General features: G+C 43.2%; 1 protein-coding gene across 2 annotated transcripts in view; it reads left to right on the top strand.

Moving 5' to 3' along the window:
- Positions 1 to 1362: 1362 nt before the first annotated feature.
- The window catches only part of DRD2 (dopamine receptor D2), a 34569-nt gene continuing 8073 nt past the window's right edge, over positions 1363 to 27858 (top strand). For both annotated transcript variants that reach the window (XR_008235129.1, XM_052786611.1), the window contains exons 1-4: positions 1363 to 1876; positions 23689 to 24001; positions 26935 to 27044; positions 27565 to 27701. Coding sequence is in view for 1 of the 2 variants with exons in the window: in XM_052786611.1 (XP_052642571.1) it covers positions 23720 to 24001; positions 26935 to 27044; positions 27565 to 27701 (529 nt within the window). In the remaining variant the exon portion in view is untranslated. The remainder of the gene's footprint in view (positions 1877 to 23688; positions 24002 to 26934; positions 27045 to 27564; positions 27702 to 27858) is intronic.

Raw genomic sequence — 27858 nt, 5'->3', positions numbered from 1 at the left:
GTTTGTGCTAAAGGTGTCAGCTATGGTATTCGTTTGGCTACCTTGGCACTGCAAAATGCACAGGGGAACATTACTTGGATGAAAAGGAAACTATTTCAATAACACTTGGAATGTTCAAGAGAATTCAGTTTGACTTTAACGCTAAAGATGACTCAGAAAGACAAGTGTGTGTACATTTCGCAGCAATTCATGTATGCAGTACCCTGCTAAAGGGGTCGGTAGCTCTGCTGTAAAATGCTTAGGGTTGCACAGTCAGGAAAGGTTGAAAACAGCATTCTAGATGCACTCCTTTGTAGAAGATCCTCCAGAAATGGAGGCCTTTTAAAACCTAACCATAGAGATGGGTTTAATTCTGTTTTCTCTTTGTCTAGTGTTATTTGGTAGTGTGAAAAACACATTCAGAAAACCATTTCTGGGAAAAAGAAAAGCTTTCTTAGGAAACACCCTTCAAATTGTGGAATCCTAATGCTTTGAAAGTTAGGTAGTGTTAAAGCTATTAAACTATAAGAAGATATTAAAATATTGCAACAGCAGCTACACTTTCATCACCCTTTCAGGAATTTGAATTGTAAAGAGATCTATTTACCATTACAGAGAGCGTGTAAACCAGGAGCACTGCTGAGAATTTTAGCCTGGGTGGTTAGCAAATACCCAGGACCGTGCTGGGACTTTTCTGCCGGGGAAGAATGAGGTGGGTGATGTCCCCCTTTGGCAGCGACCCGTTTCTCGACCAAGGCAGCACACGAGCTGTTTACGGTAGAAATAACAAGTACGGCCAGCTTCCTTTCCTTTTCCTTTCCCTTCTCCTTTCCTTTCCTTTTTTCTTTCCATCCTGGAGGGTCGTGCCACGTTTCCCCTGCCCGCCCCGTGGAGCTGGGCGTATGCAGGGGCGGCGAGGAACCTGCCGGGCACCCCCGGCCCCGCGGGGGCCTCGCCCGGGCCACTCGCCCGGGCGGGCGTGCGGGGCCGGCCGGCCACCTGCCCCGTCCCCGCTGGGGGCTGCCCCGCATCCCCCGAGCAGCCGGCATTCGGCCGCAGGGCCGGCCAGGGCGGGCAAAGGCTCATTTCCACCGGGGGTCTCGCTGGGGGCGGGGGGCCGGTGCTCCCGCCCGTTCCCGGGGCTGCGGCGGGAGCGGCCGCCTGCGTGCCAGCGGGCCCGGGGCCGCGCTCCGCTCCGCCCCGCCCGCGGCCCGCTCCCGCCGCTGTCCGGCGCCCGGTGCTGCAGCCGCCGGGGGACCCGCGTCCCGCAGCCCCGGGGGCAGAGGGGCCGCCGGTTGCTCCAGGGCGTGAGGTGGTGGGACGCGGCGGGGGGTGGCGGTGGGGGTGGGAGGAAACTCGGCCCCCCGGCAGGCGAGGCGGGAAGGGGAGCGCGGCGGGAAAGCGCGCCCCGCGGCCGGCGAAGGCAGCTGGAGCGGGCACAGGTTGTCGGGCTGTCGTCGTGGGAGGAAGGGGCGGCTCTGCTCCCCGGCTCGCCAGATCCGCGCTCCGGGAGCGGGAGACGGAGCTGCTGCTTTGCCACCCAGCTGCGCTCTGAAGGAAACGGACAGCGAGTTACCGCGGGAGAGCCTTCCTCCGAAATCGCCTCTTCCCGGGAAGCCGATGCGCTCCCTGAGCTCCTGAAGTTCTAGCAGGTGCTAGCTCGGCGTGGGGTTCACCACGGCAAGTTTCATCTGCAGGACTCCCAGGTTGCAGGGGTCAGGCAGGTGTTTTTTTCTTCTTCTTGCTCCTCTGCTGCTGTGTGAATTCTGAATGCCAAAAGGTCTGCCTGAAAGCCTGGGGGAGCTTGAGAAAAGCCACGGTGGAGAGTTGTGGCGTTTTGGATATATTTGACGCAAAGTCCTGCCACCCTTGCCCGAGAGATTCATATGGCTTGAAGGTAAGAGATGCATGTTGGTGCTTTTCTTCAGGAAATACGAACGTGAATACCCCGGTAAGGGAACAGAGACAATAGTAGCTGCTGTAACCACCACTGCCTAGCAATGTAAATAAAGACAGTAGAAAAAGAAAATATCTGTCATTATACCAAATGATTCCTTAAGCTGTTCTCTTCTGAAATAGAGTAGGTGAAAGCGAGTTTCCAAAATGAAAAATGCAGGCTGCGTTACTTTATAATTCGAAAACACTAACTGCAAACCAATAAACAACTGTTATTAAATGCTAGAGAGGCGCTTAGAGTTGCTAAGAAGCTAGGATCATTTTTAGAAGTTTGATGCTGAACACTGCTCTCACATAGACACGATGGAAACAGAGTGACAGAGAAAACTGTAGGAGGAGGATGTGTAGATAGGCTATAATGTAGGTACATTCCATTTCCCCAAGGAATAAGATTGTTCAGTCAAATTGTCTGAGGGAAAACACTATTTTTTCTCTTACGACACTCATTTTTTTACAGATGGCAAGACTTGAGTCCCTTAAAATTTCCTTCTTGGCACCAGTCTTGATGTTGAACAGTCTTTCCCAGTGAAGGGTGGGAGATCTGTCTGTCACCCTTTCCTGAAGAAGCCTTTTTAGAAACCTTTCAGAAATACTCCTCTGAGCGCTGCAAGTAGATTTTGTGCAAGGTTTACAGTAACCTTTGTGGCATGAATGAAGTTGGAGTCGTTCCTGTTTGCATCTTAATATTTTTCCATTGCCCTTCAGTTATAAGTTTCATCTGGCTTTTTGAAACCAGTGGAAAACGGGGATGTAGGGCAGGGAAGCAAGCAGACGCTAGGATTGCATTGGGTCCTATTCGGTGCTGAGGTATTTTTCTTCACGGTTGTTGACCGTAGGTGGTTTCTACACAGGCAACACATCCTCACATGTTAATTCTGAAGTCTCGCTCAGCCTGACTTTCCCACATCCAAAGCATGGAGCCACAGAGCTAACAGCATGTGGGGAGCATCTATCACTGCTCTTCAAGTAGAGTTCAAAGTCAAAAAGAACTTGATCGTTTTATAAATAACCAGCCACAAGATTATAATATAACTGGTCAAATAGGTTACACATGCAATTCACTGCAAAACAGTATGGATTATATTTCTTACATATTCAGGGTTTCATGTAATTGTTCTTTTTTAACCACACAGTGGTCTTAAGAACTCATAATGCTGTGCTTACGGGGTTTTATTTCTTTCAAAGTCAAGTCCATTAATTGCTTGTAGCAATCTAGAAAAAACAGTCTGTTGACAATATTGCTAACTCCATCAAGGAAGTGTAAAGAGCACTGTCGCCGTAGTTTCTGTTATTTTTTTTCCACTTAACTTCTTTTTCACACTACAGAAATACTGTTAGATCAGAACCTTTATTCTTTACTTCCCATACTTCTGAAAAGAGTTTTTGTAAAAGTACTTTCCACCGATGTATGTACCATGTGATTATCTTTTGCTTACATAGACAGTGTATGGCATGACAGGCAAATACGATGGAGAGAGAAAGAGAAGGGCAGACTTAAAATCTCCTGACCATTTGAAATGGTAATATCAGGAGGAATAACAACTACATGTCAGCAGGATTACAAAGATGTGAATTTGGGCCCTGCCTTTTCCCTTAATATTTCTGAAGATAGCTATAGAGCAGTTATCTGACAGGAATTCAGTGAATTGCCTTACATGATGTGTCACATATTACAAAACGCCACCCAAATGCATTTCATGCAGTTACATGTACATAAATCCATTGTGTAAAATCTGCCATGCTATTACATTTGCATACAACTTCCATGGGCACACATGCATTGAGATTGCAGGTGTGTAAAAAGAGCTTCAGCTTGGTACACTGTAGCACTTATAAAGCAAAAGTGCATGTTTCAGACTTCAGAGAGAAGTATGTGAACCCTCAAAAGCCCGGTGAGGCTGGGTTAATAGTTAGTCTAGGTTATGCTGGAGCTACCATGGTTCACGCCCAGAACCAAACAGCTTCCTTTTTCCTTTACATTTTGCTTCTGTGTCACTTTCACACCCTGCATGAAAGGCTAGGTCACAATTTAGATTTGATGAGTGGTCAGTCACATAGCGTCCATCATGCCCATCCTGATACTGCTCCCACAACCCAATCCCCAGTCATCACGAAGCCCACTGAAGTGAGTAGGTTCCATCCACATAAATCTGCAAAGCAAAGGTGATTTATATACATGCGCTCCTCTCAAGAGGGAATCACAGCTTGACAACCACTCACTCTGCATGCACTGCTTGTATGCAAGGCAGCAAGCACAAAGATTGCACTTTAATGTTTTCCAGCTTTGCTGAAGTATAAGACACCCGCCTGGGAAAAATACTCAGCTTTTCCTTTAATGGCACTTCATTGTTGCTTCAATGTATTCTTCCTCATGCTTCCTCGGGCTAGCAGACTCAGGCTATTGCTACCATTAGCAAAGGCACAAGGCACTGGTCAGTTGGTAACACAAGTTACAAGCATGCTGGTAAATTCAACTGGAACAGAACAGCAGTATTCTGCAGCTAGGTTGAAAGGTCTGAACAATGGCAGAGGCCAGTGGGGACCTGTGACTTAGATATGCCCCCTCAATGAAACAGAAAGGCCGAGCACATAAAGTACAATTTCCTGCGTGTTCTTCTTCTAAAATCCATCCTTTGTATTAAATCAGCAAATCTCCACCCTCCCATCCTCTGTTTACTTAAACTTTGGAATTCAAATTTGAGCTTATAATGCTTACATTTTGATGCATCAAAATGCCACAGAGAATTGCTCTTTCCATGATACAACTTACTCTCCAAAAGTATAACTACCTGGTATGCCTTTGTGTTCATCACAGGATAAAAAAAAAAAAATATTCACAAGGCATTGCCATATTTTAAAAACCCTTGCTGCTGAATGGGTCCTTTCAATCCTACTGGACAGATAAGGGGCTGCACCACGTAACAGCCAAATTGCCCTGCGACTAAAAAAACTTGAGGACCAGGTATCAACTGACTTACCCCTAGGCTTTCTCACCCTTGACACCCAAGGTATTATATGGCATTATCTTCTAAAGGTACCTCTGAAACTGCAGGGAATATTTGGCTGGAAACAAACACCAAGCTTCCTCCAGAAGAAAGTAGAATTTCATACTGCTTGGAAAACTTTGGACATTGTTTTTTCCACCGTGTGAAAGAAGCCGTGGAATGACCTTGAAGCCCTATGCTCTGTTTCAACAAAGCATTTGCTTGCTTGCCTTTAACACCCTTATGCTAGACATACCCTTTTCCTCATTAGCAATATTCTTTAACAAATATTACATACAAATTCTCTAAAACAACAAGGTACTTTGAAAAATACTTATCTTCAAATGCACAAGTATTTGTAGCTCTTCAGACATGAATAAGATGGATTTGGCTCATGAACCTTACAATACTTTCTTAATAACTCTTTTTCAATTTCACCCTCTCTGCACAAATTTCTTCTGAACACTTAGGAAATCTGGAAATGAGCATTTGCTTTCTCACATGCACATAGCTGATATTTCAATGCCAGGAGATAGAGGACAGGGAGTGTGTTCACATAACATGTAATTGAGCTGTAAAGCTTCTTGCCACAGGATGACTGGATGCTAAATGTTCCTCAGTGGTGTTGACCTAGGTTCAAGGGGACACTAGGCAATTTCAATTCCATGGGAAAGAAGTCCACTGATCATTAATAAATGCATAGAAACCACACTGGCTCCGTAAATACAGGAGATGCAAACACTTGGATGACAGGAGAGTACCTGCAAAAATATCATATACACTTGCTCCGTTCTTACACTCTTGCCCAGGCAATTGCTTTTGGATACCCTTGGAGAAAAGATACCAGACTGATTGAACTTTGTCTGACCTCTCAGGGTTATTTTCTTAAGGCTACAGGAGAAAATACAGTAGGCTAAAAGTTCAAACATATTAAAGTTTGGAAATAGGGAGGAAAGGTTTTGAAAGATTTGTTTGGGATCTAACTTCACTGTATTTTACAAAGAAAAACTTTTAGTACCTGTATTTGCTTTGGCTAACTCTTTAGGAGCACGCGAGACTGATCGATTTGCGCCAGGGTGTTGCTAACCAGATTCTTTGGGAAAGGGGGAGGAAATTGTTTAAGTCCTGTCAAATGCATCATTCCATGTGCTGTTACAAAACCAACCTATATTCAATCTAAAATGATTGCTAATAAGTATTAACTCCTCTACCAATTGTTACGCTTCAATCATGTTTTCTCTTGCTGTCCTTCATCTGGATATTTTTAGCATTATAATTTTTTTTTTTTTCTTAAGATGTGACTATGTGTTCAGTTGCTTCTTCTCTGTACATCCCTCCCAATTATCTTGGTGGGTATTTTTCTCTCAACCCCCTAGAACGGGTTTATTTCTGGTTTACTCTTCCCTGTTGGTTTCCATGTGGTTATGTGGGAGGCTGCACATTCCTTATCAAAGCAGAGAGCCATGATTAGTCCATTCAGAAAATGTAAATGCAGCCTTATGTGTTATGTAGGACTGGAGAAAAAGAGATAGACTGCAAGGAGCAATAAAAGCAGTCAATAATAGAACACAGTGGTAAGCCCTGTAGGTAGGCCTGGATGATCACAATGACGTCCACACTTCAAATTTCTAATGGAGCTAAATAAACATACCAAACCTATGGACTGCTGTCTGGGGAAAGCTAATCAGAGTGCAGTGCAGTCCTGCTGAAGCAAGTGAAATCCACTGCGATTGTGCAGCCTCTGCAGTTAACATTCATTTTGATTTGTATCTCCCTTTCTGTACGTGTTCCATTATTTATCCCAACTTTCAGACTCTCTAGCCTCAGCTGTTTCCGTCTGAGATGTCCCAGGAGCTGGAAACACACTTAGTTGTTGATAAATACATGTATTTGATTTTGCTTACTGCTTCAGGTGGCCAACTGCTAACGCTGTGGATGTATCAGCAAAATCAACACTATTGAGAATGCACTGCGCAATTTGCAGCTTTATAGAAAAATGAACTCTTCCCCAACATCTCAGGTTTTTGAATCATGCTCCCCTGAATGCTGCAGCTGAGATAGTATATCAGAAAAGTTAAATCTATTACCTACTATAGTACACCTTGCAAATTACTTGTCTAAACTGAATCTTCGCCCCAAACACTATTTAAATATCTCAGGCAATTTGGAGTTCTAGTGAATTAAGATTCTGTCTGTAACAGGCACTCTTCTGACCTCCAGTTACCTCTGTATCTGCATATTTCAAGCTTTTAGATATTTGTATGACAGTTGAGAAAAATGTGATTACCTACGGGATTAGTGAAGTCTGAAGTTAGATTTCTAACCTTTTTAGCTGTTTTCTGTGGTGACCACTCCAGGCAGGAATACCTTTGAGTTACAGCCTTATCTACACACTTGGGAATCGAGTGCTTTCCCACATCAGAGAACAGGGTGCCTCCAGCCAGCCTGCTTTCCTTTAGACATTTACACACAGATTTAGGAGTCGAATTTTAGTCACCCATGCTTGAAAAGCTACAATGATAAAGATCATATTAATTTAAAAAGCATTAAAAATAGAACACCACCACCACCCCCCAATATATCATTAAACAGCAAGGATCAGCCTGGTCGCAGTACATGAATCATTTACCAGCCCCGTGAGGTTATGGATGCTTTAAAAATGTGTTTGTGATTGTACAGGAGTACTTTAGCCCACCATGACGCTGAGCGAACAGGCTAGGCATGTATAAGCTCCTTATTTGCACTTCCTTCATGGCAAACCGGCAGTAAGAATTAGAGGAGTTTAATTATCTTACTAACTAGGGAATCAAAAAGTCAACATCAGAATCTCCATGCTAGTGAAGATTCCTACAAGTCCTTGTTATTGGTTTGTTTTCATTTATAAAGCATGTATCTCAAGTTGGTCGTGATCCATGACTGGGGATTCTAGACCTTTGCCAGTGTAACAGAACATTATTAAAGCATGAGAGTTATTATTATAAAGCATTACAGTTACTATTATTATTTTACAACTGCACACAAAGATACCAGTGACCTTTAGGCTTCCCCCGGTCTTTCCCCTCTAGAAAACAAGACTAAAAGAGCAGTCTTCTCCTCAAATTTTGCAATTGGTTGTAAAGCAGGCTTCAGTATTTCCAAGGGTAGCACTGGGGCAACTGCTAGAGAGGGAGTTGCCAGGTGAAAGGGATCCCTGGGTGTGGATCTATTTCCAGACTGAAGACAAGGCCTGAGAGGAAATTTCAACACATTTGGTCACATGCAGTTTCCATCCACATCACTGGCTGTTACCCTGGCTATAGCTCAAAGTGTCTGCACTGCACGTTGAAGAAGCTGAGCTTAGAATTAACTACAGGGCTTCCTTCCTATCTGTTTGTGAGTAGTGGGCACTGGAGTTCTGCCTATAGGTACATCTGAGCACGGATCATACGAGAGTAGGCTAATGCACTGACATTGCAAGGCAGGCATACTCTCAGGGACTGCCCTGGGAGCGGGGCCAGGCGCTCAGAGACACAAGACTGGGTACTGAACTAGCAGCACATAGCTCACGGGCTGAAATAAAACGACGTCAGCTTTACACAACTTGTATTGCAAAGGGTTGCGTGTTTCAGTGTCATCAAGTCTTTCTCAGACCTGTCCTGGCCCCTTGTGTCCTAAAAGAGTCTGTGGCATCATGCAGTATGTTTTATATTCAAACCAATTGGAGGAATCGATAAGTACTTTGTAGGACAAGAATCACAATGACTGCATCATAGCAAGAGCTCAGTTGGCATAGATGTCTTTTGAGCAAGATCTGAGGAAATTGGGAAAATTTTCCTATCCTTGTTGCAAAAGAAAGTGTGCATATAGAACAAAATTGGAAAAGAGGAAGCACTCCTTTAAAATGTCTTATTCCCGATCACAACATTGGTTCTGGAGAGCTGTAAGAACTAGGGCTAGCTGAAAACTTCACGGCCAAAACTATTTCCATTGAAAGTTGAACTGAATCAGTATTTTGCAGAAAGTAACTGCTTTCTCACAAGGTTTCTTTCTTTCTTTCCTCCCCCAATACAAATTCAATAATTTTTTTGCTAACACACTTTGTTTAGCTGCAAAAGTTCTGGGTTCAGAGCTTCTGCAGAGGCTAATGTTCCTAGAAGAGCTATCATTTCTGTCACTGGCATTTTACCATTCCCTTGTTCCACACCACCAGTAAAGTCCAAACATTCTTTCCAGAGTACAAGTATATGCATTTCCCTTGAAAGATGTTTTACTAATAAAAGGAGAAATTCATGCAATGATGATGTGCAATTATTCATTATGTAGGAGGATGTTTGTCTACATATGATGTCTATTTCTTTGCAGTTTCCTTTGTCGTCCTTTCCAAATGTTATTTTTATTTATCTGTAGATTTTTTTCCTCAGTGTGAAGGAAGAATCAATTAGGATATTACAACAGTAACAGAAAATGACAAAAAGGGATAATAATAAAGTTAAGATCCTTTGGGGCCACATTTTGCAATTCAGTTTACTGTTGAATTTCTGATTCAGAAGGCCTCAGAATCATACCCACAAAACCTTAGCATAAGAGACATTGTTTGTAGAGACAATAAACATACTTTAGAAAAAGAATGAAAAAAAAAAAAAGAACGTGCAGAGGAAATGTTAAAGTAAAGCAATTAAAAATATGTGCAGGAGGAGTTCAGTAACTTGGCCGTTTCCATCAGCATTCAGTGTCCGCCCCAAAGATATTATTCTGAAGACATCCTTAATGTGTCAGGTGTGACACCACCTTCACCGCTAAGAGTGTGTCTGATTTTGATGTGAGCGAACAATTAAAGTGATAGGCAACCACAGCAACCCATGATTACATAGCAAATCACATCACTTACAGACGACAATTTTTTTTTCCTGGAGAGAACCACAGTCTCAAGAAGGGGACCTGTGTCTGCCGGAGGAACATTGGAAAGAGAACATCTCTCCTCTGCACTGTTACAATGCACTTTTTTTAGGAAGACAAAGGCCAGTGCCTGCTGGAGGTTTTTCTTGGACTTCTGTGCTTGTTCCACCTTCAGCAAGCAGGGCACATGTGTTCACATTGTGCACATTTTGCTTTTAGTCTTCTGCACCCCCTTATTTATATGACTGATGAATTAAACAGCCACTGAAGATAGCACTGGATTTAGTCCTGCCTTAACTTACACAATAACTTGTACCTAGCACTCCATAATTAAAAACATTAGTGGCTCCTTGTAACGTTTCGTCTGAAAGAGTATCTGCTCCCTGCCAAACGGGGTGAAAATATTCATGACTTTCTGGAGCTCTGTTAATGACTTTGTGGATTAAAGGAATATGGAAATAATATGGACTTCATAACTAGAGCAGGTCCAGATTACTGGATTTATGAATTGGATTCATTATGGACGTTGTATGCAATGGCTACACTTAAAAGCCTCAGCTAAAATGAAGTATCCCCTGTATTAGGTGCTATATGTGCCCACTGCAGGAAAGGGGTCCTGCCAGCCAGAGCTTGTACTTCTTTGCCACTTTCACAGTTGCAGGCTTTTTTTGACTACACCTGACAACTGAGCCCAGATAAATTCTACTGGAGGAGCTGTCAGTGCAAACAATATTCACGGATACTCTGTTCACTGCTTCCACTTGTGACCTCAGCCAGTAAACCTGCAGGTTTATTGGGCTGCAGGCCAAGGGTGCTGGGGCTGGATGCTGGGGCTGATCGATTCTGCAAGCAAGCCAAGCCCTGCTTGTGTTGTAAACTGCTCCGTGTTTGCACAGAGGGCAGCTGGAGCCCTTCCCAAGGGGCCTGGGTATTACTACAATATAAACAGCAACAGTAGCAAGGTTTCCTTTCTCGTCCCCTCCTGTTGCTCCTTTTGTGGATTTAACAAACTTTTCAGAGCAAAAGGGCTGTATTTTGTATACTGAAGCCTTCTGTATACTAATGCCACACAGCAGGCTGGAAGTTTTGCTGACAGTATAAAAGTCAACAGGTAAAACTTACAGGAGCAGCTGTTGGGTGTGCGCAGTGATCCCAGGGCTGAGAGAGCCAGAGAAACACAGACAAAAGCCCTGGTTGTCGGCTGGCCTCACCAAGTGGCTCCGCTCCGCTGAAAACCATGAAACACGAGCAGTGTTTCACTCCTTCCTCACCTTGAGATTTGCAGCACCCTCCCAGAGCCCTGTCTGTGTTTAAAAGTAAATGTCGTCTTCCTGCAGCAACGGCCGCGGCAGAATTTACACAGGCTACAGGTCCAACAATGACCAGCTAGTTTGTGCTGGCGTCTTGTCAGAGGTAGCCAAGGCAGTAAAAGTCCTGTAACCTGCTCCCACTTAGAACAGCTCTCTCCTCTGACCAAGACGACTTTCTGCAATTTTGAAACCAAAATTACTCAAATCATGCAAAAAATTGAACATCTCTTGAGCCCAAAGCTTCCAATAACCTTTTCTCCCAGCTAGGGATTTGTCAGTGATGCTAGCAAGAAGTCATGTGGAGTACGGGGGGGAAATACATATCTTTTCAAGGTTTCTACCAGCTGTCAGATGAACAGGTCCTGCTCCCCCACTGAAGAATAAGCCCAAAGCCATCAACTGAGCAAGGGATACTCTAGCAACAGGCTGGAGACCTGGGAGACCAATCTGTTCTTAGGCTGCGATCCGCACATGTGCTGTAGTTAGACTTCAGGATGCTAATGAGCTTGCCTGAATTTTAATGAAGGCCTATGGGAGAAGTTCAGTTTAGTGCCTTCTGCCTAGTAAAAAGAAGCAGAACAGATAAAATCTTAAACCACTTTTCTAACATCTTAGCTCAGGAGGAGGCAAAGTAGCCAGGCATTCACCTGGAAAACAAGTTGTACCACACATGACAGCAGCAAAACACCTGCTTTCCTGTGGGTTGAATCACCCATACAGATTGTCTGAGGTCTTTGAAGAGACACAGCAAGATGGCTGTCTTCTCCTTCCGCTGCCAAATTTCACAAAACATGGGAGAACTTAACATGTAGTGTAAGACTCCTCTGCTCTTAGGAAGCTTGTTTGACACCAGCCAAACAGTTCCAAAGGCCAGGCAGAGAAAAATATACCCCCCAAATGCATAGACAACAACCTCTCCCCCACCCTGCAGTGTAACCAGATAGGCATCTTTCTTTAGGAACCCAGGATAAAACCATTGAAATCACTTAGCTGGTGAAGGGTTCAAAAAGTGGCAATCAGAACCAGATGGCCTATATAGAATGTTGAGGAGCTTCAACAAATGAAAGCAAGTAAGAACGAACACTGAATTTCTTTAGACATGTTTGAAAATCCTGTCCTCAGCCAGTGGCAGGATGAAGGCCAGTTGCTCTTCCTCCTCTCTGTCTCCATGAGAGGCACATCAGGGCACAGCTGTGATGCAAGCTGAGCATGGGGCGCTGAGAGTGCAGATGCTGGATTGCTATAGCAGGAGCACAAGGGAGTGCTTGACTCTCGCGATCCCAGTGAGGGATTTGACGGTGAGTCAGGCGGGGGCAACATCGACATCGTACAGGGTTATCTGATCACATATGACACTTCTTGTCACATTGCATCTTTCATTAGCTCAGCCAAAAGGCTGGGGGGGAAAGATGCCTGGCTCCTTTTTAGTCTGCTTCCCTGCTGCATGTTCAAAGAGGAGTGGCTGTCTTCAGGTGCCCCAGGGAAAAGAGGCGTGTGAGTGAGGAGTCACTGCCCCATCATCACAGGAGGACATGCCTGCCAATTTCCCCAGCCTCTGAAATGTGAATGACACCAGGAAATGGGTCCTATCGGGGGTTCCAATGCCAAGCTGATAACTCTCTGCAAGCTCACCCTCTGTAAAATTTACGCTCTGCTTTTTTTTTTTTTAATAGGCTCCCTGACATTCTCAGGTGAATTTTATTTGAAACTTTGCATGTGGCTCTTCCTCTCTCTTGTATGTCTGCTTGAGATCCAAATACATATGGTACCTCTGCTACACAAGCTGAGGGCCAAATCCATTTGAAATCATGACAAAACTCCCATTGGGAAGAAAATCATGCCTAGCAGCAATAATTCTTCCAAGAAAATGAGCTTTTGTATCACAACAAGTAACAGTGAAAAAGATCTGCTGCATAGTGGGTTTCTGCCTCCATGGGTAGACTAAATTGAACAGAGGGGGCACGATGCAACAGCATTAAATGGAAAGACAAACTGGAGAGAAAATATATATTGCATATATGAAAGGTAATGAACCATTTTGCATATCTGGAAGACATTCAAGAAGGTTAGATCAAGAAGTTCAGACAAACGCTTGTCATGGAACGGCCATGGTGCAGAGCAGGAACCACAGGATTCTCCAAGTCCTTTCCAGCACTATGATCAGGATAGCAGACACTGATTCACAGAAGCTGATGATCTAGCCCAATTCCTCTATGGCTGAATGCCCACTCTGTGGGAGGAGATGTAGAAGAATAGGTTCAGAACCAGAGACATGTTCTTCTACTCACATTTGGCTTGCAAAGATGACAGAGGTGGGTGTTGGAAGTCAGGATTTAAGCTAAACAGTGGAGCTGATTTGGGCCAGGGATTAAATGATTAGAGATCATTAGGATTTGAAATTTGAGGAGCACTGGGCTGATCTCTATAGGAGGAATGCACAGAGCCTCCTCACCTCCCCTCTGCTGATTGTAGCCTGCATTTGTACTCATTCGCCACGAGGGACAGGACAGTAATTCATCTAATGTTTTCTTGAAGTTTCAAATACAGGGAAAGCGGCACTTAGAGCAAGGAATCACATGAATGTTGTGCTGATTGACAGTTCTTTATCAGATCTTCTACAAAGAATCTATTAAAAGGGACTTCATGCAAATATTAGTCATATATGGTTTGGGGCAAACACCTGCAAAATCTAAGAAAAAGGGGGAAGGGAAAGGGAAAGGAAAAAAGAGCTCTCCTTTCCTCTGGAATTCACTTCTTTTGGCAAACATTTTTGCAAACAAGCTTAGTGATAGGAGTGGCAATGGAAAGAGCAGATGCTAAATGAACATTAGATGACATAAGTGGAAGGCAAATATTTGAGCTCCTCAATCTGAATTATTATTATTTACTTTTAATAAAGTACAGCTGAAGGACTCAGAACTAAAATATCCTTGTGCTAGGTGCTGCATAAACACAGGAATCCTGACTGGAGGGGGAAAAAAAGGTTTCTTCAGCTAAGAATTAACACAACCTATTTCTGCAATCAAATTAAGTTATATACTTCAAATACCAAGCACCAAAATGTACAGTGAACATTAAACAGATAAAACCAAATAATTTTTAAAAATCCTTAAACATTTGCCACATTTTAACCAGTACTTAAATATTTTGTTCAAATTTCAGCCACCTCTATACATAACTATTGGGGATGGGGAGTGAAGAGATTCAACCTTTTCAGTTCCTCAAAAATAATAGTTAGCTCTGCTACTGATTAAGGGTTATTTGCAGACACTGGTGGATGGCCTCAAACACATAACAAATTCTAAAAGAAGGTAGATCACCAGTATCATAAGGCTAGGAATTTATTAGATTAGTCAGAGGCTCAGAGCTAGTCAGGCAGATTTGGCATTAGGATACACATAAAAAAATTAAGAAAAAAAAATGGGCTTTTGTAGAGAACAGGATGTTAGGTCTATAGTAATGCAATACTTAGTAAGAACCAACGTCTTTCTAGTCAGAAGACCTGTCTCTGACAGCGGCCATCTCCATGTGAGAACGCAGGAGTGAAATGATATGCAATATCTATGCTATGAATTCACAATCTGGTCTGCAGCTGTTACAGATTTCATTAGATCCTGCAGTGCAAGATCTGATTGCTTCCACAATTTGTTTTCAAATGAGCTCAACATAAGACTTTGGAATGGGTCTTTGTTTTTAAGAAATAAATTCTTCACCTTTAAACACTGAAAATCAAGATGTGTATAATATTTCTGGTTGGGTGTCCAAAATCAAAAGCACATACAGTCAGAAATGATTTTAAAAAATCCTTGCCTGCCCATCCTTTTCACCAAGCTGAGAACTGTTCAAGTGGGCTGCATTTGGAGTAGCTCCAGCTTGCAAAATTCTTAATCTGCCAAATGCTCAAAAGATTAAAGCTTGCCCTGTTACCCACATATTCTTAAAGAGTAATAGGAATCAATGGCTCAACTCCAGCAGCCTGCCAGGCAGGAGTCAAACCTCTCTTCTGAATTACAGGTGGGTAGAGGGAGTGATGGGGTTTTCTGGAAGGAGATTATTGCTGGAGGAAACTATTTATACCTGCTTCCATTCTGGAAAGAAAACTAGTGACTTGTGATGTAAACTGCCCTCTATGTTCGAGATGACTGTCTGTACATTTGTCAAGTCTCCTTTGAGGAGGGCTAGCAGTGAGACCACATGCTCTAATGGCTTCTGCAATGGTTTAAATGCCCACGCTAGAAGTCTTGGAAAGCTGATCTGAGGGGGAAATGGTTCTGGATTTTCTAAAAATGTTTGCAAAATATATTCTGAACTTGGGTAACCAAAACATTTTGAGTTGGATCTTTTCAAAGAAAAGGGCATAATTTAACTAAAATTTCAGAGTAGACAGCTTTATTATATTTATTTTTTTCTCATTTTGACATGAGATGTTTTAACAGGTTTGAAATCCTGATAGATCCTGAAATGCTCATTTATGAAAAAAACCCCAAACCCAACCCACTACAACTTTTCCTTGCAAAAGTTATTAGTTTTGACTGTTTAACATATTGGAATGAGATAACGTTAAAATTGGAAAATTCCAAGTAATTTCTGATAAAACCCTACCACAAGCTGCAGATCTTGAATAAAGAGAAGGCCTTTTTAAAAATGGAGTCTCCTTTTTATTAGCAGAAAGACACGGTAAAGCAGTTAAATGTGCATTTCTCCACCTCTAGGGAAGATATCACTGAATTCTTCCCTTCCATTATGACTTGCAAAAAAACCTGGCAAGCCTTTAATTAAGGGTGAGATTTTTAAAGGATGTGAAAGCAGGAGGCAGTCAATTCCCAGTGAAATTCAGCCTTAGAGTATCCTTCTCCAAATGGTCCAGACTAATGTGTGCACTGGTTTTCAATAGGGAGGGCAGTTACACACTCAGTTCCCTTTGTGCTACTTCTGCCTATAGCACAGCAGTGCTGGGAAACGTTTTGCTCCATCAGCACTGTACCCAGGGATAATGGACAAGTGCTCTGGGAACAAGAAGAAACTTCTTCCCCCTCCTCCCTGCAATGCCATTTCAAACTCAGACGAAAATTCATGGCATCATAGGGAAAGAGGGATGATTAATGCACTAATACCACAAATGGAGAACTGAGAAATCAAGTGACTTCCTGAAGTCAAAAGCGTCAGAGCACCTGCATTAAAATTGGGAATCAGCCTTGGAGTCCTTGAGTTACAAGTTTATTGCAATAAGATCATCCTGTCACCCACTCCCACAGGAAGGAAACTGCGTTCCAGAGAAAGGAGCTCAGGCTGCTGTGGTTCTCTTCACCCTCTGTCCCTGTGCTGCTGTTAGGGAGGTGGTGATTCACATTACAGAATTAGTGCAGAGAGCTCTGAACAATGCAGTTATTGAGAAGTAAAGTGCTGTGAATAGAAAATATTGTGGCATCAGCAAGAACGATTAAAGTCGGTGACTCAAAAGCCTATGTGGCAGGAGTGTGTTATATACAAACCCCATGCTAATAGCACTTCTGGGCACTTACAGGAGGAATCGCTTAGACTAGGTGCTTTACAACACACTCCAGGGGGACATACGCACACTTTCTAGTAGAAAGATTAAATTAGATATTTTGCAAGACCAAGTGAAACGCAGCAGTGTTTCGGAATCAGAAGTGGACAATAACTGTGGGTAAAATGCCTTGCGCTTGTATTTCAAATAACAAAGGATCCGAAGAATGAGGAGCCATGTGGAAAGGCAGGAGAGGAGCAAGCTTTTCAAGAGGCTTTTGCAAGGAGCTGATGGGAAGAACTGTTGTATGAGATAGATAGGAAAGTTGCACAGTGCTGAATTTAGAATTCAGCCCCCGAAAAGCCCCAGCGTTGTCAGGATCTTTGTCTCTAATTTCTGTACCTCTAGGTGCTGACGTAGCTAAGCCTACTGCTTGTGTAATCTACTTGTTACTAGAGACTTACCACTAAGAAAATGCAAGGAGTGGAGAAAGTTAAGTTTGCCCGGTACTGCCTCCTGAAGAGATATAGTCAGTGCTCAAAATTGCTTCAAATGTACTGACTGCCAGGACCTCATCAGTCATGACTGTCAAATCCCTGCTGTATCTGCACATACTACTCAGTGTCTGGGGGAGTCAGGTTTATTTAAAGCCACTAGGACTTTGCCGGTTGTGTTCAGTGTATCGGCTGATCCTAGAGTGTCAGATGCCACGGCAGGTGGCCAGGATTTTTCATCAGCATTAGCAGCAGCAGCAGTGGGTACTATGGTTCTCAGGTCAACACAGAATTTACAGTATTTTCCTAATTCCTGACCTTTCCTCCTCATTCTCAATGTCTGCAGACACTGTCCCCTGTGGATGGGAAAAGGTTCTTACTCACTGCTAGCTGTCACACACCGTCCTTGCTCTTCAGTGAACCATGACCAGGAATTCATAGCATAGATTATCAATTCTGGGCTTACATGCAAAAAATAGCGAAACTACTCTAGAAGCTGCTTTCCTTTGCAGAGCGCCCCTGAACAGGGAAACAAAACAGCTCCTCAAACACACCTTCCCCTTCTCTTTCTCTTCCACCACCTCCCTACTCCAAAAGAATACATTATTTCCCTTGATTGGAATGCCTCAGTCGCATTCTCAGTGGAGACCAGTAAACAGCATCAAGAAGCATCTTCAGGACAGAAAGGATGTCAGTTTGACAGCTTTCCTGTGGCCCATTGATTCCAAAATTTCAGAGGAAAGTGACAATATTCAGGGAGGCACTGTACTGTGCAAATTTCACTTAGACATTGATTTCTGTGAAACAGAAATGCCTTTGGATCAAATCTGTCTCCGAACAACTTTCTCACACAGGCCTAGGCTAGACTTGCAGTAACCTGATGGGAATGTCTAGGTAGCAGCAATTAGAAGGAAATAGGCAATCTGGCACGAACTGCATGCAAGAAATACCTTGGGAAAGGGACGCAGAGACTGTTCTGAGGCTGCTATGGGAACATCTGCTCTGGGGATATTGTTGCTTGTGGCTTTTGCTGTTGTTTTCCTGTTAAGTCTACATAGAGTTCAGTTGCTGAGGCACTCTGGCTATCAGGAGACCCAAGCCAAGCAGTGTGGCTATGTCTGGAGTCCATAGGAAAGCTTGCCCCCCAAAAGCATGCTGAAGCAGTGGCCTCCCCAGCACTGCTGGCTGCCTGCAGCCCCCCCACTGCACACTGCCTGCCCAGGGCGGGTGCGACTCGGCCATCGCAGCAGGGAGCAGCTCCCGCAGCCGCGTCCCTCAGCTCCTGCTCCTACCTTCGCCAGCCTGCTCCAGGCTGAGCTCCAGGCTTCATCTGAAATGCACTAGGTCTGGGGCACAACCTTAGGGAATTTCATACCGGTTTATGAAGAAGCAAAGGCTGACTGCATGTTTTGCCAGCCAGGCCCAGATTAGCTCCAAAGGCCACATATCTTTACCAAACAGAAACCAGATGCTGCAATGACATGCATCACAGTGTCTGTAAGACGCTGGTGCTAGCTCAGGATCAGGCCGGTGAATATTTTATGCCTGAGGGTGTTTGCAAGCAGAGTAAAAACCAAAGAGTGTTACACTTTTGCTATTCCTGAGAGAAAAAAAGACATTTGCACTGCATTGGGGCATCTCTGACCTAGCACAGAACTAAGAAGAGCAGAAGCAGACCCAGGATACCATTCAAACACAGGCAAGCTGTAGGTACAAGTTTCTGCTGGAGCCTTTTACCCTCTGCTTCCCAGTGACCTGTCTAGTACATCTATCTCTATATGATAAAGCAAATTCTGCTTCTCCGCTTAGTACACATTCCATGTTTCAGATCTTGCCAGAAAGACAAACGGTTTTGTTGCTGCCAGTTGTGAATATTACACATTTGCCAGGGAGATGTCATGCTTGTTTGCCACAAACGTAATTAGATGATCTATCATGAGGAGCCAAGGAGAAATACCGGCATTGCAAACAAACATATTTTTCAGTTTGCTCTCTGGAAAGAACGGGGAGTTAACTACAAAGGAGAGAAAAACTCTGGCTCTGCATTCACTGCGTCTATCCTGGCTGCCTTTCCCTATCATTTCCAGCAGGGAGTAGCAGCCTGACAGCAGATTTCCTCCAGTTGCTGAAAGACATCTGGAAAGCATGGGAACTTGTTGAGAGTGGCTATTTTCCTCTGGATGGCAAACTGCTTCCCAGTTAGGCCATGCTTGAACAGGGGCACTCCAGGAGGTTAATATAAAGGGGATTAGCACAGACCCGGGTGTACGCCTGATCCGATGGAAGGGGAAAGCAGCAGAGATGCTCGGTGTGATGCAGGCGTGCTGCTGCACTGCTGGCATCAAACACAAGGCTGCAACCTTGCTGCTCTGTCCTGCCCTTGACCTGTCAGTAAATCCATATCTGGATTAGCTCAGCCATACTAAAAATCTGTGTGGACTCTGTATGGAATTAAAGTGGCTTTACCGCAGTTAATTCACAAAGGAATTTGTTCCATTTCAGGACTCTACCCACATCTGCATCCACAGTCTCAGCTAAAACTGAGACTCTGTACAGGGATAGCGAAACTCAACAAGGTCCCACAAGGACAGTGCATAGCGAGGTGCCATTTGTACTACCTTTTCTCTGTAGTTATGATCTCTTCCCTCTGCCTCCATGTGAAAACGCAGGTGCCTGGACAAATGCAGTAAAAAGCACTCTCTTTTCTAATCAGCTTTTTTAAGTGCTGCTTTCTTCTCTACTGAGAAACTGTCAGCAGTAAAATAAAAAGTGTTCCTTAAAGCAGTACTGAAAGACTCACAAGACACTCTAATGGCCATCCAAATGATGCCAGTTCTGTGTCTGGAGAAATTAAGATTATTTTTAGGACTGAAAACTCAAACTCTCAAAAGTTAGGAATTAACAGAGCTGTCCATGTAATTGTAGTTTTGTACCATATGAATATGTACTAGATACAGCCTTTAATTGCATGATCACAAATTACTCTGTGTTATAGTTTCCCTATTTCATGCAAAATACGTGGAACTTTTTTTGTTTCATTTTCCTAAACTAAACCTTTTTTTTCAAATAGAAATACCAAACATTTTCATTTGTACAATGTTCAAACATAATTTTTTAACTTTCCTCGTGATGATCAGCTGCATGAAAAGACAAAAACTATTGTTGCAAAAACAGTTCTACTGAAAGAAAAAAAAAATCTTGCAGAAGCTGCAGAAAGAAACAGAAGAGAACTTTTTCTCACTTTATCCATGGCTTTATCTTCCCTAACCCCCATCAAATAAATGCCCAATAGATAGACATGAGAGATTAGCTGTATATGGTTCCTCCAACTCCGCCACTGAGTCGCAATGGCCTGTAAACTGAGCAGGGCTAGAATTACTGTGTACATAACTCACCCTTGCCTCTGCCTTTTCTCCGTGAAGCACAATTCTGTTTTGTGAACTGCAGTCAGAGTTCAGAAGGAGCCAGAATAGGACCAAGGGGCTGATCCTGCACATATTAAATCATTCCACTCCTTTTATACTTTCAAGATACTTTTCCATGTTCCTGCATTTTTTTTCATCCTGCATTTTATGCATGTTTCTGCCTTCTCTAGATAGTTTTGCATTATCAAAGGGCAACAGGAGAAAAGAAAAAACTGTTGCTGCATTTAGCATTGATTTTTCCCCTTCACTCTGAGTCACATAAGCTAACATTTAATTAAATTCTGACACTTTGACAGTTCCTAAGAAGACATTTGTAGAGCTATCAAGTGCTGCTGATAGTGCTGTCAGACAGACACTTTTTGAATTATCAGCTATTAAGGACCCATATGCAACAAATTTCCAAGGATTATTATACAAATTGTTCTTTGAATGAGAAAAGCACACAAAAGCTCAGTGAAACATAAAGAAACCATTGTTCCCTGGTGAATTTGATATTTGCAAATGTTTTGCTATTTTGATCGCTTACATGGTTTAATAAATTGAATTCACTTTGTCTTTTATTAAGAAATTTAAATGGCCTGTTTTGGGATGTCTGAGAACATGGCCAGATTTTCAAATCACAGTGGTCTTTATGGAGATACAGCTTGAGAAACATGGAATACTTGATTTTAGGAAGTGCTGAGCAGTGAATAAGGTCCCCTCAAGATCTCTCAAACCAGAAACCCCAAAACCAAACTAGCCAAAATCTCCAGCTGCTTTTAAACAGCTCTTGCCTTTGCTCTTTGATCATGTTTTCTGACATGTCATCATTTCTTGATGTAGTGACATCAGGCCCAGGTACAGACCTCGATACTTTGCTTTTAAACACACAAGCAAACCTGGCAAAGGGCTGAAATGATCAACGTGGATTAATGCCAGTCCACAGACCCTCTGTAGCTGTGGGTGGCAGTTCGGGTGACAACTCTATTTTTGCTGGCCTCACTATACTAATTTACCAGTTCACAAAGAAGCTCTGTTTGAACAAATGGGACAGACCTGTATTTCACCTTGCTCAATGGCACAGCTATGACTTGATGTTAGCATTTGTCTGCCTCTGCTGTATGCCAGAGCCCTGTTATTATGATCAGACTGCTCCACTCACTTTTCCTTGGAGCATCTGGCATTAGCGGTTCTGGTGAGCTCAGGGAACCTCTTAGCTCATACAGTGAAATTCAGCTCAGTGCTCCTCTCCTCGTGGCCTTTGTGGCTCTCTGAAAGGCAGACTCAGGTGCACGCCAGTCAGATCTGAGCATGTCCAGTTCTGCCTGTGCTACTGGCTCAGGTAGGCAGAGGACAGGGATGATTTGCAGACTGAGGCAATACTCGTATTTTAGCCCATACTGCTTCGGTAAACACACATCCTGTGGAAATCCCTTCTTTTTCTAAGCGTGTAGAAACTCCAGCAGGACCCAGACATGGTGTGGAAATACCCAGAAGATGGTGCCAATCATCACAAGCACCCACTGCACAGATCGTGCCCTGGGAGATCTTTAGTGAGCCCACCTAAATGAGAGCCAAAAGAGTCTCACCGCACAGCCAGGAAAAAGTCTTTCCAGTATGCCAGAGCCAATGGCCAAATATACTGCAGTCTCACTGCAAATGTAGTTTGGTTTTCATATGCTAGCACCAGGCAAAAACCCCGACACAGACACCTGCTGCCAAGGTCTGCATGATGTAGCTTAACTTTTAGCCAGCTTCTTACAATGTGGACATATGTGCCCTTGGATGCAAATGATCTAGGCATATGCAGAGTCCCAATATCACTGCTTTGCATCACCTGCTGGCATAAAATCCATATAACCTCATGGACATTCATGCACCTTCACTAGCCTGCACCATACAGAATTATGACCTAAGAGATATCAGCTTTACTATAGTGTATCATCAGAGCAGAAACTGTGACCTTCCCTTCACACACCACATCCCACACTTCAGCTTTGTTTACACATCTTCCTCAGCAGAGAGTAGCTTTTTGCTGTCTGCATTTGCAGCTAGTAACTCACAAACCTCTATATCCAGACAGCAACATTTCTTTAGAATATTGTTTCCTCATCTCTGTTCAGTTCATTTTCATTCTTCTTCCTCTTCATCCATAAAAAATGCCTGTAAGACTGGGACCTGATCCATAGCCAGTGGAAACCAAAGGAAGGCCTCTCGGTGACAGCCCCAGGACTGTGTGCCAAAAATGGCCCAGCTGAGGAAGCAGAGCACACAGGCAGCCCTGGGAGACAGATGAAGTCCAAAAGACTAAAAGACATTTGCAGTTGTCTTTACTATGCCTGCATAAAACAAACACAAAAACCTAAATAGGTTCTAGGATACTCTACAGCAAAAACCATGATTTGTTTATATGTTACATTTGAAAGAGTGCACAGCACGTGGCCATTGGCCAGGAAAAAATGATGGTTTGCCATGATGCCACAGATTTCCAAGGAGACCTGTCTTCCCAGTGCCAGGAGCTGCAGAGGCTGGGCTGTAGGAAGGCACCCAGTCATGCCCCCACCATTTTCCCCTTTGCACTGCAACCTCACTGAGGGAATGGCAGAAGGCAGGCACAGTCCAGCCCTGACTTCAAAACTGCTACTGTCAAGTTCCATTATCATCACAATTCGGTTCATAGTTTTATTTATTTATTTATTTATTTCCCTGCTGGAGGAAAAAAAATAAGGAAAAGCAAAGGAAAAAAAAAAAAGAAAAAGAACACAGCCCAAAGCCCCATAAAACACAGGGAAAATAAACAAAAAGTGGGTCATGGCACATCTGCCCTGAACTGTACACACCTAACATGGAGCAGTTAGTGGTTAGGGAATGTCAGGGGAGCCAACACAAAAATCCCAAGCACTCTGCCTGAATCGGCTGTAACACAGAGTAACCAATATCCCTGGCCACAGAAATCTGGGGGATGAACTGAAAGTAGAAATTAACTTCTTGAATCCCTGCCTAGGTATCTGACCATCAGATCAGCCTCCCATCTGGGTCTTCATCGCATTTCCAGTCACTCAATCATTTGCAGACAGGAATTCAGGGTAGGAGGAACAGGCTCTAGAGAATCCCAAGAGTGAGGTAGCACATGGATAATTGTTTTATTTTTATTTTACATGTTGGCCTTTGACTGTCTTTTCAACGTCTTTGTGTCAGGGTGGAGCTGGAACCTGGCACTTTTACCTCCATGGATCCCCTAAACCTCTCTTGGTACAACGGTGACATCGGTGACAGGAACTGGAGCAAGCCACTCAACGAGTCCAGTGCAGACCAGAAGCCTCAGTATAACTACTATGCCTTGCTGCTCACCCTCCTCATCTTTGTCATTGTTTTTGGCAATGTGCTGGTGTGTATGGCTGTGTCCAGGGAAAAAGCCCTTCAGACTACCACTAATTACCTGATTGTGAGTTTGGCAGTGGCAGATCTCTTGGTAGCAACTCTGGTCATGCCTTGGGTGGTCTATCTGGAGGTAGGTGACCCAGTTTTCTTTTGCAGTACTGAATGTTTCTGGTGAATGAGTAGAGAGAGGGCAGGTTTAGCAGCCTGGACATCAGCTATTTCAAGACCTCCTGAATTTCCCAAACCAAAACTATTTTTAATTTCCTAAGAGTTGGTCAGATTTTTCCAGGAAATGGACATGATAGCAGATGACCGGCTGACTTGAAAATACACTGTTGTTCAGAGGGCTAAATTACAGTCCAACTGCATTGAAAAAACTGGCCTTTAAATAGAGGGGTCAAGAGCGAAAGGACCCCAATTTTATTTTCAAAACTACATAGATGAACTGTTCATTCCCAAGCATAAGAATGAGTCTGCAAAAAGCATCATGGGTGTCACACTAATAAACTGCATCAAATAGTAATCAAAACCCTATTTCTGAAGGACTACAGTAGTAAGAAGAGCAGGCAATTGTAGAAGTAGGGTGTAAATCCAGAACTTTTATGTTGCAATATATGAGAGAACCAGAATCACAAGTGAGCTACTTTTCACATTGCTGCCGTTAGCAAGTCACTTCGGTACAAAAGAGCTCTATGCTTCTGCATACAGAGCTATATTTGAGTGGCTCTGTGGCTTGTGAAAACCAAATACTGCCAAGACTGCCACCTGTTTACTTGATGGCAAATGACTGTTGCAACCGTAAATAGCCTGAAAGAATGAAGTGCATCTCTAGAGGAAAGAATAAGAGAAGATATACAGCCCCTCTTCCTTGGCCTCCGATGCTGGGATGCCCGTGTTCTTCAGTCAGCTGAGAGCTGGCATGCTGGTGGCAAGCACAAGCAAGACAGAATGAACAGTGGTGAGAAAGCATAAGACTGAAACTATATTGAGTTTACAATTAATTTTCAGGCACTTGTTTTTGAAAGAAAATTATAAACCAGAGAGGAGAGCAGGGGAAGAAGCCATAATCTATTAGCCCGTTAAGTATTAATGCAAAGCAAAAGAAACCCACCGACATGACATAGGCTGTCGAGAAGCCACAATAATAATTACCACTCTATTTAATTATTGTTTTCATGTCACTTTAAAAATGTAAAGCATCACGCATCTGCTAAAGCTTATTAAAATGACCACAGGCTGGTTGTGATTGTAGTCAATGCCTCTGGGACTAGTTATGCTCTTCTATCACATTCCTCCTTTGCAACAACCCATTTTAAGCAGAGGCTTATGCTGTGAGTAGCTCTTGCTCTCTTAGGCCCAGCAATAAGAGTCTCTCAGACACTTCTTATTTTAATGTGGAAGAATAAAGCACAAATTATGTAAGAAGCTTTCCCCTTTCTGGGCTCATGTGTACATGGAGTTGGTCAGGAACCCCAGCTTCCTTGATCTACCAAGTAGGACAATCAGGCCTCTACATCTCAGCAACAATTTTTTTTTTTCATTTACTTTTGCCCTTTCTGCTCTTATCCACACTTTGCTAAACCTACTGCTAGCTTGAAGCAACAAACAACATGACAAATACTTGCTGACAGAGAAGGAGCCATTGGACTGATGTGGGTTAGGCACACTGTGGTCCCTCTCTGGGTCTGCAATCTGAAATCAAAACTGGCCAGAACCCTTTGTTCTGTAAATATGTTCATATTTTTTTTTAGGCTTTGTGTCACAAGCTCAGACAAAAATGAATATCAAAAGGAAATCCTTTTAAAAATCAGCCTCAATGCAAACAAATCTTCTACATCCAAACTTCTGAGGTTTTGCCTACATAAATGAAAGCAGTAAGAGAAAGAACTGCTGCAGTTTACAGCATGTCCCATAAACTCGAGACTATGCGTTCAGGAAACTGATTTTGCAGAGGCTTATGTCTGGCTGGAAACCTTTGCCTTTGGGCAAATTCTCATCAAAGTTACTGATGTAACTGTCTCTTAAGTGCTTTTTTAATCACCGAGTATTCATCTGTCACTCAGGCTTCAATGCAGTCATTCTTTCTTTCTTCCTTTATGCTGCCTATGGTTATGTATATCAGAGCAGAAATAACTGAAGAATAGATATCTTATTCATTCTATTTTCAAATGCAGTAGGACTCTATTTTTATTAGAGGGAAATATACTTTTTTCATCACATGTCAGATACAGCATTCCTAATAATTGCTATTAAACTTAATCGGCAAAGTTCAGTTTCAATAGCAAGATAAGTGAAGAGAAAAAGGCTACTGGTAACTGGAAGTGTTATCATTAGCTCTTCGTCTTTATCACAACATGTAGTGTGTCAAAGAATTTTCACTCTGAATTAAATTCATTTCGTTCACAAAAAAAAAAAAAAGTGAGGAATTTCTACCCTGATTTTTTAAAATAAGAAATGAAGAAAAGCTCCTGCTTCTCTACTGCTGATCTTTGCTAGGTATAATTGAAAAAAAGTGTCTAGTAAAAGTCTGTAAGTACAATTAGAGGTGCTTGGGATATAAAATTAATGTTATTTCCTTCCTAATACTTCTTTGCAATGCTTCAGAGACCTGTTTAAGCTCCTACATAGTTCACTCTGACTTTGAGGAGACTTGCACTCCCTTATGTCATTGGAATATGAGCCCAGGTTTGTTTGCTGTTTGGGCTGCCCAACTCAATACAAAGTAACAGGATGGAATTAGGAAGGACAAAAATCACACCAGCCCTCAGGGGAATGCTCTAAAGAATGGTTTGGATGGAGCAGAGTACTTCCTTTGTGGCCGTACTGTCATGTGAGACCTTTAGACTAGACAGGACAAAGTCCTTGAAGGCACTCAATGGCAAACAATCCTACTTGACACAGCATGTGACTGATTGCATGTGACCTGATTCCAGCTGGAACTTCTGTAGACAAAATTCCAGCTACCAGCAAGTGTCTGTATCTGTGCAAAATTCTCCCTTTAGACCCTCTCAGTAGCATATCCTCAGTGAATTCTTTTACTGACCTTATTCTCTCTCTTTGCAGGTGGTTGGTGAGTGGAGGTTTAGTCGGATCCACTGTGATATCTTTGTAACCCTTGATGTTATGATGTGTACTGCCAGTATCCTGAACCTCTGTGCCATCAGCATTGACAGGTGAGGGCTCCATGGCAGCAAGCCATGTCAAATCCATGGTAGCAAGTCACGGCCATCTTTATATGGTCTAATTTTACCTGTGAGTCAGAGACTTGAAAATGGCGAGAGCTAGTGTTGTTGACGTCTTTTGAAGAGAAATTCCGAGGACCTAAATGAGGTCTGAGCAGGGATTCTGTCAGAAGCAGACATAGAAACACTGGTCTTGAGAATGTAAATGGAATTTTCTGTAATGTAGCCATTAGTTCAGTCCTTCTCCTTATGTATTTGAATGGTGGAGCAGACATCAGTGGGAAGGCAGTAGCTCAGAGAGAGCAGAAGAAAAATGCTATGCTAAGCTGACCCCAGCCTCATGTCTTCAAAACAGGGAATGCAGACATCTTGGAGATTTGTGAAATCTGACTTGCCCTATATTCTCTTGCTGGACCAGGCTTTCAGACATAGTAACTAGGTGTAATTCCCCACAAAGTTTGTCAGCACTGGCAGAATAACAATAGACTGGGTTTGTATCTTCACACTGCAGGTACACAGCAGTAGCAATGCCAATGCTGTATAATACCCGCTACAGCTCGAAGCGCAGGGTCACGGTCATGATTGCTGTGGTCTGGGTGCTTTCATTTGCCATCTCCTGCCCACTCCTCTTTGGCCTCAACAACACAGGTGAGTGTTATGCCACCAGCAGCTGGCTATTGGCATCTTCCTGGCTTTACCAGGTCCCCAGATATTCTTCTGTTACAAGTCAGGAATAAACATGGGGATCAGGTTTTAGGTGTATTGGAATGTATTCATCCCTGTTTCAGGTGTCCTCTCCCAATGT

Source organism: Harpia harpyja, chromosome 4 (genome assembly GCF_026419915.1).
Source record: "Harpia harpyja isolate bHarHar1 chromosome 4, bHarHar1 primary haplotype, whole genome shotgun sequence".
NCBI lineage: Eukaryota > Metazoa > Chordata > Aves > Accipitriformes > Accipitridae > Harpia > Harpia harpyja.
The sequence above is the reverse complement of the archived record's forward strand: the minus strand, read 5'-3'. Positions and strand labels throughout refer to the sequence as shown.